A 13033-nucleotide genomic window follows, 5' to 3' on the forward strand; every position below is an offset into this window, starting at 1 on the left:
GGTTCTTAAGTAGAAAATGGTTCTTAAGAAGAGGCAAAAAAATCTTGAACACCCGGTTCTTATCTAGAAAAGTTCTTAAGTAGAGGCGTTTATCTGTTTTAATTCTAATTATTTCTATAGACTACAGCTATTCAGATTGAAAAAAATATATAAAGAACAACAAAAAGAAAAAGAGAAAACATTGGAACATTTTCAGATACAGTATTTGGAGATGCCTTAGGAAAGGCAGCAAAAATATAGGCAGCTGCTAGAGGAGACTAGAGAGACTTGGAAAATTTATCTTGGTCACCCTCTAGGCGTGGTTTAAAGTTTTGCAATGCAGATTTATTTGCCCCTGGTAGAAGTCAGACTTATAGTATATACAGCATAATTATAACCTGAATCAATCTGCTTCAGAATGCAAATCAAGTTGTGTTTCAACTGCTTTGACATCTTGGAAAAAGATTTGAATTGAATGACATCATATACCCAGCATATACCCTGGGGCTTTTAAGATCATTTGGTATCTAGTTGAGAACTGATGTCCAGTATTGCTCTGTTGGGCAATGAATGCTGCATTCACATTTCCTTCAGTCTTTTACTTCATTATGTGACCTGCTCCTAACTATTGTAGATAGGGATCTATAAATATAAATCCCTATATTTCTTTTCTTATCATGTTTCCTGACCCTAATCCTGTTAGGCATTTATCCTATTATCTATTGCCTCTAGCCTAGCCTGTCTTTCTGAATGGACCCCATATTGTTTCCACTTTGCTCAATGAAGGGGGTTAAGGTCATGTCCTATCCTTAATCCCATCACCTGGAAGTGAAGTTGTTTGTGAATAGGCACATCAAGAAGACTGGGTCTGCTTTCTGTGTGTTTTTCCATTTCTCCATTTCTGCCTCTTTTAATATTCCCCAAAATATTTGATTCTTCGGGGGGGGGGGGGGGAAGGCTTCCCACAGTATAATATTTCTAAGTCATTGTCTTCTGTTCGGAGGCAATCCTGTTATTTACTTTAAGATACTTCTAGGGGAACAGCAGTTAAGCAGATTAAACTCATAGATCAAGATATAATTTTAAAGCATTTGTTCATGCTGAGTGGCACATATATTATTTGAACCAAAGCTTTAGTTATGGTATTTACATCCTCTGTTTCTATCCATTTGTACTATCTGGTTCCCTCCACCCTTTCTGTCATAATATCTGCGAGATGTGTCAAAGTAGGAGATGACCGTGCCAAATTGTCTCACTGGAGGAGACAAAATCTGAAAGCAGCTTCATTGTAATCCTCTAAATCTGGGCGACATCACGTGCAGTGTTTCCATCTCTACAGTGTGGTTTCCTTCTCAGTTCTGGGAATGGGATTTAGTTCATTATACAGTCAGAAATACTTTTACCGAAAATATGTAGTTGAATTCAACTTTCAACAGGATGAATAGAGTAGAATTCTTTATTGCTTGTGACATTTTCTACGAAATCAGGCATATGCTCTCAGTGCACATAAAAGAAAAGATACAATTGTCAAGAATCATGAGGTACAACACTTGTCATAGTGGTCAAATAATCAATGAGGAAACAATACGATTTTTTAAAAAAAGGGTAAATACATTTATAAAATAATGATCAGAGAACTTCCATTTTATTAATATGAAATGCACCAATTTAATATAAAAATGATAAATGCTTATTTAATTTTAACAAAATCATAAATGCTTATTTAATTATAACAAAATCTTTAATTGTAACAAAATTATTAAAGGTACTGTAATTATTACAAAATAACTGAAGCATATTTGATGGTGGCTTGCTGATGTTGGGAAAGTCAGTCCCATATTTCAGAGTTGTAACTGTAGTCCCTCTCCCCTCCCCACCTGGATAAGGTGGCTGTTTCTGCAGAAACTTCTGGATAATTTTTTTTAAAAAAACCCTTTCTTCAAATAGTCAAAACATTTGGAAATGGGTTCAGCATCTTGTAAAAGGAAAGATTCCCACAGAAGAGACCTCCTACTGCTGGAATTTGGAAGATGTACACAATAAACAATGTTATGTCAAATGAAGAATATTTCTTAAAAAATAATAATAATAATAATACAATAAATACAGTAAGTGATTCTGCACTGTTACATCATTGCATCATCTTCTTTTGAGATTCATCACATTTTATATATTTGAACACACTATACTAATAGTATTATATTGTTACAATAGCTAAAATACTTATACATTTCTATATACATATTTATATGTTATGCTTCTATTTTAGCATTTTAAATAGAAGCAAATAAAGAACATTTCTATCCTCGACCTTTTTTCTCTCTTTTCTTTTTTCTCTATCAGCTATTTTTGAACAATTGGTATTTTTGCTTGATCACTAAATATTGAATGTCATTAACGTCAACAAAGCTGCAATCAACTGGGTTCATTTCAGCCATTGACACTATCTTCTAGCAGGCTTTATTCAAAAGTTTGGGGATAACAAAAAGAGTCTAATTGGAACCCCAATTCTGGAATGCTGGCTTTCTTAGGAAGATGTAGGATTAAGGACTGTGGAAGTAGAGCTGGCAATGAGAAAAGGCTTAAGGGAGAAAACAACTATATTAAGGTGGCCTTTGTGTCTAGCTAGTTTGCAATTGCTTGATATTGCAAAACATTGAAATCTGGAGTTGGCACATGTCTCTAATAACTTCTCAAAGGTAGCTGCTTTTATTTTGCTCATATGAACATTGTTTTCTTTTTAAGATGCTTCTAGAACCAATTAGCTGGTGAGTGGAAATAGATTTTAATGCTGGAAAACATAATGTTTTCTTGTGCCAAAACCATGTTTTGGGGGTCAATCCTTTGAAATAAAGATAAACCACATTTTCCTCAACCTCATTCTGGGCTATGTATGCAAAACATTGAAGGCTGAACTGAGGCTGTAACCAATATATCTACATTTTAAAGCCGCAAAATCCAAGCAATTATTTGTTATGTCACATATTGTATTGTTGGTACAGTGTGACATGCATTTAAGTGCTGAGCTAGAATAGCCTATTCTGATGTGATTCAATCTTGTACTTCTCAAGATATGTGGGACTGTGTAACTTCATCTTGGTTGGGAATGGTTGTGGGGTTTATTCCAGAAGAATGGGCACTGGGAAAATCTGCTACTGTGGTCATCAGAAATCTTGAGTTTCTGGGTCTTTTCACAATTTTAAATCAGGAATTTCCTGTGAAGCTGCCTTTGAAAGTCAGAAATGCAGTCTGTGTTGTTTTTAAATATGATTAGCTAATCCTTTGGCACTAAGAATCCCAGCTCACCAACTCTTAGGTCTGACCCAAAGGAAAGAAAAAAGGGTAAAAACATAAAAATCCAACAAACTCTTCCACAACAATCCACAACAACACACAGAGCTCTGTCTATTCAAAGGGGACTTGGCAGAGTTCAGTGGTAGCAGAACAAACTCCAAGCCGTACTAAGAGACGTGCCTGGAGTGGACAAAACATGCTAATTGTGTGCGAGAAGGATCTAAAGCTAAACCCAAAATGAAGAGAGAAAGAGAAGCTTTGTCCAGAGTTCTCAGCACTCCGGGTTTCGTACATATCGTTTGCCTTTTTGTAATCTACTATGCAGGTAGGAAACTAGGCTTCTTAAAAACATTTGGGCAAAAGGTGTTTGAGTTATGGATCGAGAAATTGCTCCTGTGAAAGCAAGGAAGGTTCTCTTTGGATGCTGAACGCCTGGGTGTGAACTGCAGAGAGGTCCGAATGGTCCAAATACCTACTCTGTCCCTTCACAGCTCTATCCCTGAAATGAGATGGCTTTAAATGCACTTCAATGTCTGTTTTTTAAAAAATAAGTTATTACACTGTTCTTTATAGAATAGATTACAGATCTGTGCATCTCCAAATCTAGGGAAGTCTTTGAAGGAATGCATCTTGAATAATGGTTCTGCTCAGGTATGTTTTTGAAGCAAGGCAGTTTCTACTTTCAAACTATGCTGATGATACAGAAAAAGGACTGATAATGACAAATAAAAGGATGGATGTTAGCAGTAGATAAATTTCCTATGTGTGTATACAGTACAGAATATACCTTTAAACATCAGTGAATTTAGTAGAATTTTCTCTTGAATCAATTATGTGGAGGAACTTGCCTACTTGGGCATTAGGTTTATTGAGTTCAGTGGGAGCTCCACGTCTGAGCTATTGTACAGTGTTACACAGATGATTTTGGGATTTGCACTTCCTGGATTATGGAATATGTTAAGAGGAGCAGATAACTATAAGATTCCCAACTGTATAGTCAAGATACTTTTTCAGTAGATTTCCAAGTAGTCTAGTTAGAATTGATACTATTTGAAAGATTAACATGGAGATAGTAACTACAGTACTTGGTAATTTGTGGCAGACTATTGATCCCTAATGGTTGGGATCATTAGATGGAGACAATGTGGATCTGTAGCCTGGAAAAGCTGGCAGGTAGGTGCGTGGATGGATAGATATATCCTTTAGAGGTAATTGTGTCACACTATAACATGTTATGTCAATCTGTAATTTAGGATGTTACCTATCGTGGATACAGAAAAACATTTCACCACATTGTTTAATCTACATTTCCTTCCTTGCATATTGTTTAGGAAAGGAAACAGCTATTTTCAATTTGAGTGAAAGTTTATTAAAACTTAACATGATTATCTCAAGGGAATTAGTTAATGAATTATATTGTTTCAAAAAGTGTGAGTATTCATTAAGCCATCATTAATTGCATTCACATAACACACAATCATAAGCCATGCATTAGGAACTGCAGTGGAAGAGATTTGTTTGTTTATTTATTTATTTATTATTCATTCATTTATTATTTGATTGATTGATTGATTGATTGATTTCTATGCCGCCCCTCTCTGAAGACTCAGGATGGCTTACAACATATATTGATATGTTCAGGTAGCTTTTTACACAGTCTTCCCCAGTTAATGCTTAGGATTTGTGGCATTTGCCCTTGAATGTGCTAGATTTGTTTGTTCCTATGTAGCCATGAAACATAGTCTGTTTCCTGAGAAAGAATCTGGGGGAAGCAAACAAGCTAGGATATTTTCAAACAGATCTCAGGTAGGATCACACCTGAAGAAACAAACCAATTTTGCTCTTTGATGAGTGAAAGCTGTTGTGTCTAGACTGGATATATATATTAAATTTGCATAGCCGATTGGCTAAATAAAGTGGTGGCTAACAAAAGCAACAAATCATATAGATTAACGCAAGTGTATTAGAAGACCACTATGTAATAAGCCATATGAGCATATTTCTTCACTGTAGTTCCTAACACTTGGTTTATGGCTTGATGAAGGTTTAATGAACATTGGGGCTTTCTGAAATCCAACAATTTTTTACTACTGGAAAAAAAAATAGAAGTATACAGTATTTCTATTTTTAATATAGTAATTATTCAATTCTATGGTAGCTGGCTAAACCCAAGAAATCATCACATTCATTTTATACAGATTAATGTCTTCTTATAACTTGGGTTATTAGATTGAATTGCTCATTTTCATTAATATAATTGGGCATTCCCATAATTTCTTAAGCATTTTTAAAAGGCTGCCTCGTTCGGAATCCAACCTTGTTTTATTTGACCAGCATATGATTTGGGAGAATTGTGCATATGAAATGTGCCCTAAGGAATATATATGGAAAGGTAATTTGTCTGGATTGTATATATTCACTACTACAATACAGTAATATAGATGGACTAGAATTCTCTAGGGTTGAAGGACATCAACTTGAAAAACCCAGACTTGAAGCTAAGTGGACCTCAACAGTCTAAATCAGAGGTCTTTAAAGCTGGCAACTTTAAGACTTGTGGACTTCAACTCATCGAATTCTCCAGCCAGCATAGCTGTTGAAGTCACCATGGTGGAATGAGTGTTGAAGTCCACATGTCTTAAAGTTGCCAAGTTTTGGGACTCATGATTTAAATGCTCAAAAACCTATATGGGAACTAACATATTCCTAAAATAGTAGATATGATGAGTGGAAGCTCTAGTCTACAGGTGTCCAACTTGCCACATCATGTTGCTGTCATGTGACATTTCACAATGTTTATCCCATTTGTGGAGCTAGGGTGGGTGTGGCCTGAGTGTGACGCATCTGGCCCATAGGTCGCCAGTTTGACACCCCTGCTCTAGCCCAATGTTTACTGTTTACTAGAGCCCCCTTCCCTCATCAGAAGAAAAAAAAGAACAAAATAAAATGTTGGCCTTCTAGTCAAGATGACTTTGTGAAGAACTAGATTAAATTTAGCCACCATTTTGCTCTGGCATGCTCTCAAAATTCCAAATGCATTCATTGGATCAAAAAGATTGCCTATTTCTTCGAGATACACTTCATTTGATTTAGTTAAAGCTAATTTAGCAAATTTAACACTCTCATATTCCCAACAGTGCTGTTAAAAGCCACGAGCAGGTGCATTGCTACGAATGAGGCCATTTTGGGTTCTATTGAAGCCACGCCAAACCAGAAGCATCCCTATCTGAGGTTGCCTCTGCTCCCTTTGTCTGGCTGGTGATGTTGCCAAGCCTTTTATGTAACTTGATGAATCAGAAATGCTGCTGTTCCTTATACTACAGCCTTTTAAATTACAGCCAGGAAGGAGCTAAGCCCCACAACCAAAAGCTTTGTCCTTGGCTCCTGGCAGTCTCGAGTCTGCCCCCAAATGCTGGATCCGATGCCTAGGAGACCAGCATGCCCTCCCTGTTTCCAGCAAAGAAGCTCCTTTGCCCAGGATACAAAATGTACTGGAAGTACACAGCTTTCAAAACAGTCAGCTTGAATGACTGCCAACTGTTTCCAAATGTCTTTCAGTGAACAAACACTCCTGAGTCCATTCATAGTGTCCCAACCCTAGAAGAATTCCTTCAAAGGAACATCTAGGGGTTAGCGTATAGCCCACCTGCAGTGAAGCAGAACCACCCAGCTATTCTGACCACCCTTCCTCCAGTCTTCTAAACTAGTTTTCTCAACCAGACACTCTCCAGATGAGTTGGGACATCAATTCTCATAACACGCAACCAATAGAGAGCCTCAGATTGGGGGGAATTAATGGAAGATAAAGCATAGCTTTTGTTTATTTAGCCTATGGCATCTGCAGAGGTCATTCAGCTACTGTATACATCTATAAATTTAAATAAAGTGTCAAGATATATGGATGTATGGATAAAAAGACAGCTAGCTAAGCAGTTATCTATTTAGATAGCTAGATACAGTTATCTATCGATATCATCCATCCATCCATCCATCCATCTATTTATCTATCCATCCATCTGGCTAGCTAAATAAATAGCTAAATAGCTAAATACAATAACTAGTTAGGTAGATAACTAGATAGCTAGACACAGTAGATAGATAGATAGATAGATAGATAGATAGATAGATAGATAGATAGATAGATAGATAGATAAATAATGGATGGATGGATGGATGGATGGATGGACGGACGGACAGAGGCCGACCGACCGACTGATCCTCTCCCAGCTGAGATCCTTGAATGCCATTCATCCTTCTCACATTAGTATTTCCCTCTAGGGATTATCTGCTTTGAATCCTTTCCTATAGGGACAGAGAAGAAATCTATCACCCAGACCTTGAAGACTGAGATTGGCCATGTCCCAGACAAAAGCCACACATCTATTCCACCAGGGTCCACTTCTTCTAATTCTAAATACCTATAGAAAATAACATTTTCTAGAAAGATGAATCTTGAATGAAAGCATGTCTTAGAATACTCAATGTTTTTGAATGTGTAAGAGAAATGATCACCTTCTTTAAAGAATATACGTGGACATCACCCAGTCATGGAGTACGATTTAATAAATAAGCTTTAAAATACACACACATGCACACACACGCACTCACTGTTCCTTTCCTTCCTGTGATTAAAATCTTACACTTCAAGCTTATAAATACAACCCAACGTTTCCCTGATTGAATATGTGCCACTTAATTTTCAGCTGAATGGCAGGGGGAAAAATCTATTAATAAATAATTCAGTAGGATTCAAATTAGAGAGAAGCAGGTGTTACCGGACAGATAGCAGAGCTCTGGCTGGTGTGTCATTTAAAACTTCCTAGCAAGAATAGAAAGACAACTGGTGGTACTACACAGGAAACAGGACCAACTATTATTTGAAGTTAAAATAGTTTGAGAGTACTTGATTTTACTTCTGGCTTGGTTATGCCCTCAGCAGTAAGTTTAAAAAAATATTTCTAAAAGTAGAAGGAGCAGTATAGTAAAGTCCTTTTTCCTGTTAGATTTATGGAACTCATGATATAACCTGACAAATCTGTTGTAATGCAATTAATAAGAAGCGTCATAGCTGAGCTGATCAGAGTGCTCCACATGGAATAATAATAATTAAAAAAGTAAAATGGCAGGCATGATGCCCATAAAAACAGGTATGGCATCAATTACATAATTACACATTTATTTATTCTTTTACCGTGCCCTGTGGACAACTATGTAGTAATTGATTCAGTCACTGCATGCTCTGAATTTTAAGGGGACTAGGAATAAAATTACATATCCCAAATAGCACATATATACCCCAAAAACACATACAGTACTTTATCTCTTTAATGGAATATTATATATTTTCTCCACTGTACATTTTTGTGAGTTCTATAAACATATAACTTGAGGGTTTTTATAATAGAAACCTAGAGCTATGTTTGCCGTGACTATAAAATTCAAGCCACACAAGCAGAAATATCAAGGATGTGCACTGATGTAGATCTCTTCTCTTCTTATTCCTGGTGATAAATTATACAACTTGTAGGAAAAATTAAAATACTTGTGTGATTTGTAGAATCCCAAAGCTACTATTGGCTATCAAGGAACACATGCATTATTGCTTCTTAAAAGTGACCATTTCATCCTTTCTACTTATCATATATTAGTTATATAATGTAACCAGCCTGGTGTTGTGATGCTTGTTCCTAGCCAGTGATGGTGAACCTATGGCATGGGTGCCACAGGAGGCAGGTGGAGACATATCTGCTGGCACATGAGCCGTTGCCCTAGCTCAGCTCCAACATGCATTTGTATGCCAGGCAAGCTGATTTTTGGCTTGCACAGAGGCTCTGGGAGGGTGTTTTTGGCTTCCAGAGAGCCTCTGGGGAGATGAGAGAGGGCGTTTTTACCCTTACACAAGCCTCCTGGGCCCACAAGAAGTTGAGAAACAGGCTATTTCCAGCCTCCAGAGGGCCTCTGAGAGGTGGGGGAAGCTGATTTCGCTCCCCCCAGGCATTGAATTATGGGTGTGGGCAGTAATGGGCAGCCAAAAATTTTACCGCCACACTGTAGGTGTGGCTTATTTTGTGGGAGTGTCTTGATGGTCATGTGACTGGGTAGGAGTGGCTTGCCGGCCATGTGACCAGGCGGGAATGGCTTGAATGATCATCATCGTTCAAGTGAACTGTTAAGTCCTCGACTTATAATCTCACCAGTGTCGCTCTCTGGGGTGACAATTTGCTTCGCGTTTCCCGTGTTCTCCTTCCTGGATCACCCCCTGCCTCAGGCTGGGTAGCTAGGCGAACTGGTGCCGATCAGCTGTTGAGAAAAGAGGGGGGAGGAAATGAAAAAGACAATGTTGAGAATGTGGGAAAATGCCTGGAAAACTATACATACCAGTAATGCAGGGGCTCCTCTTTGCCGGCACTACCGGAATTCCCCTGGTGACCGTCGCACACATGCGTCGGCATGAGATTTAGCTTCTGGGCATGCATAGCTGTTTTCCAGGCATTTTCCCATGTTCTCAACATTGTCTTTTTCATGTTTATTTTCTTAGATCTATATGGTCTCCGTTATTATTATTATTATTATTATTATTATTATTATTATTATTATTAATTAGATTTGTATGCCGCCCCTCTCCATAGACTCTCCATATATCTTGCCATATTTGTACGCAACTTCAGCAAACATTGCCCTTATGCACCAGAAGCCAAATCTCACACGAGGCCATACGTGTAAAGCAGATTTCGTCAATTTTCGCTGATATTTTTGCTTCCACGCATGCGTGAAAGCAAATAGACGGTGAAAATTGCCGAAATCTTGCTCACGTCCATGTCCTCGCATGAGATTTGGCTTCTGGCACCTGCGCAGAAGCCGAATCTTACGCCGATGCGCTGTGCGCACAGCTCTATTTTCCCTACCCAGATGCCATATTGGGCCATACTGGCTGCAACCGGTTACTGATACCAGTGAGTAATTAAAAGCTAAAGATGTGCTTGAGCTGAGCTGAACTTTAGTGAGTTCATCCATTCAGGGGTGGGTTTTTTGGGGGAGAGAAAGTGAACAACAACAACAACAATAATAATAATAATGGATCATCGACATAGCAATCCCAGGGGACAGCAGAATTGAGAAGCAGCTAGAGTGATTAGTGAAATATGAAGATCTGAAAATCAAGCTGCGCCCAGCATGCCAAGGTCCCAGTGGTACTTGGCATGCTGGGCGCAGTAGTAAAGGATCTCAGCAGACATTTGAAAACCATCGGAATTGACAAAATCTCCATCTGTCAATTGCAAAAGGCCGCTTTACTGAGATCGGCAAACATAATTCGCCGCTACATCACGCAGTCCTAGATGCTTGGGAAGCACCCGACTGGTGATGAAATACGTAATCCAGCATAGTCATCTCGTTTGTTGTGTTGTATTGACATAATAATAATAATAATAATAATAATAATAATAATAATAATAATAATAATAATAATAATTATTATTATTATTATTATTATTGTTAATATGCTGCCCCTCTCTGAGGAGTTGCCTATTGCCTAAGTCTATTTTTAAACTTCCCAATCTGGCACCTAACTGTCCTTAGCTGATCTCAAAGAGTTATCTGGGGTGAAGCCTAGCACGGTAGTTGAATGACCTACCTTTAGAGGGAATCCCAGACTGTTTTCTTCTGCTTCTAAGAAAAGCCCCCAATAGATCAGAGTAAAAGAAAAGAAGCCTGAATGAGAGGACAGGGCTTTGATTTGCTTTTCCTCCACTGTTTGACCTTATTTGTTCTCCACCCAATTGCTTTTGTTCCTGTGCTTCTCCCTGATCTGTGTCCCTTCCGCATCGGTGCATTTACAGAAAGGGGAAAAAAAAGGAGATCTCCTCCTCCGAAACTTCCCATGATGCAGCAAGGAAGTCAATTTAAATCAGAAATGCTCGTTCCTTTTTTTAACTGTGTCTTTCTTGATTGAACTGACAATGTGAGATAAAACAATAGAAGTTTGGGTATTGATAGATCTGACGATCTTGGGGTACATTTAGTCCTTTCCATGCTATGTATCAGGGGCAGGTTGCTTGCCTTTTCCTACTGGTGCAATGCATGCGCATTGTGATGTTTTGTGCGCACATCCCCAGTGCAATTTTGCTTCTGTGCATGTGCAGAGGGACAATTTTCCTTCTGCGCATGTGCAGAGGGACAATTTTCCTTCTGCACATGCTCAGAGAGCAAAAAATCATGGAAAATTATCATATTTTTCAGAGTATAAGACGTACCAGTATATAAGACGCACTTTAGTTTTGGGGAGGAAAATAGGGAAAAGAATCTGCTTACCAGGTTTTGATCTAGCTAGCATCCTTAGACTGGTCAGCTTCAGCACATTATTTTATGGTTAAGAGCTTTTTAAAAAAAATTCTGAGAGAGTAACAATGAAAGAGCTTGCAAGCCAGTAAAAGCTGGGAACATCATAGCACCTGGAAAGAAACAGTCTGAGCAAGTAGAGCAATGGAAAAAAACTCTGCGAAGACTTAGGGCTTGGAAAACATTCTTCTTTGCAGAGAGTAACAGTGAAAGAGCTTGCAAGTGGGTAACAGCTGGGAACATTGTTAGCACCTGGTTAGGGCTGGAAAGAAACATTCGGAGCAAGTAAAACAATGAAAACAACCCTACAAAGACAGGGCTTGGAATACATTCTTGGCAGAGTGTAACAATAAAGAGCTTGCAAGCCGGTGAAAGATGGGAACATTGTTAGCACCTGGTTAGGGCTGGAAAGAAACTTACTCACAGCAAGTTAGAGCAATGAAAAAACCCTGCAAAGACTTAGGGTTTGGAAAACATTCTTTGCAGAGAGAAACAATGAAAGAGCCTACAAAGTAAGAACTGTGAAGATCGTTAGCAGCTAATTAGGGCTGAAAAAAGAGCTACATTTAGAGTATAAGATGCACCCTAATTATCAGCCTATTTTAGGAAGGAAAAAGGTGCGTCTTATACACCGAAAAAAAAGATATATAAAGAAAGATGGCGGCACGCACGGACCGGCAAAGACAAGATCGGAGCTGTCACACCAGAATTGCACAAACAGCAGGCCACTATCAGAACAGCGCACCAAACTGCACCGGTAGGAACCAACCACTGCTACGTACATAGTTTCTAGTTTAGGACTTGATGGTTCCCCCAAATGATCCATATTTCTATCTGTTAGATAGAGGTAGTCCTCGACAGTTTGAAGTTTCAATGGTACTGAAAAAAGGGACTTATGACCAGTTTTCACATTTATGACCGTTGCAACATAGGCTATGTTTGATAACTGCTTCATATTTATGATGTTCGCAGTGTGCCAGGGGTAACGTGATCCCCTTTTGCGACCATCTGACAAGCAAAGTCAGTGGGGAAGCCAGATTCACTTAACAACCAGGTTACTACCTTAACATGTCGCCAGGCATGGGGGAGTTAAGATATTCCTTCCCCATGGTCATTACAAATTATGCATGGTATGTTTGTGTGTGTATGTTTGGTTTTTATAATTAGGGTTTTTAGTAGTTTTATTAAATTGGATTGTTACATGTTGTTTTTACCATTGTTGTTAGCCGCCCCGAGTCTGCGGAGAGGGACGGCATACAAATCCAATAAATAAATAAATAAATAAATAAATAATAAATGCAAAGATTCACTTAAACAACTGTGGCAAGAAAAGTCCGAAAATGGGGACTTTCACTGTTTCACTTAACAACAGAAACTTTGGGCTGAACTGTGGTCATAATTCAAGGACTACCTGTACTGCTCC

General features: G+C 38.4%; 1 protein-coding gene across 1 annotated transcript in view; it reads left to right on the plus strand.

Annotated features, from left to right (window-relative positions):
- Window positions 1-4359: 4359 nt before the first annotated feature.
- Window positions 4360-13033, plus strand: part of HEPACAM (hepatic and glial cell adhesion molecule) — a 38260-nt gene continuing 29586 nt past the window's right edge. The window contains exon 1 of the mRNA XM_070765050.1: window positions 4360-4446. Within this exon, the coding sequence (XP_070621151.1) occupies window positions 4407-4446 (40 nt within the window). The 5' untranslated portion in view covers window positions 4360-4406. The remainder of the gene's footprint in view (window positions 4447-13033) is intronic.

This window comes from Erythrolamprus reginae, chromosome 12, assembly GCF_031021105.1.
Source record: "Erythrolamprus reginae isolate rEryReg1 chromosome 12, rEryReg1.hap1, whole genome shotgun sequence".
Taxonomy (NCBI): Eukaryota; Metazoa; Chordata; class Lepidosauria; order Squamata; family Dipsadidae; genus Erythrolamprus; species Erythrolamprus reginae.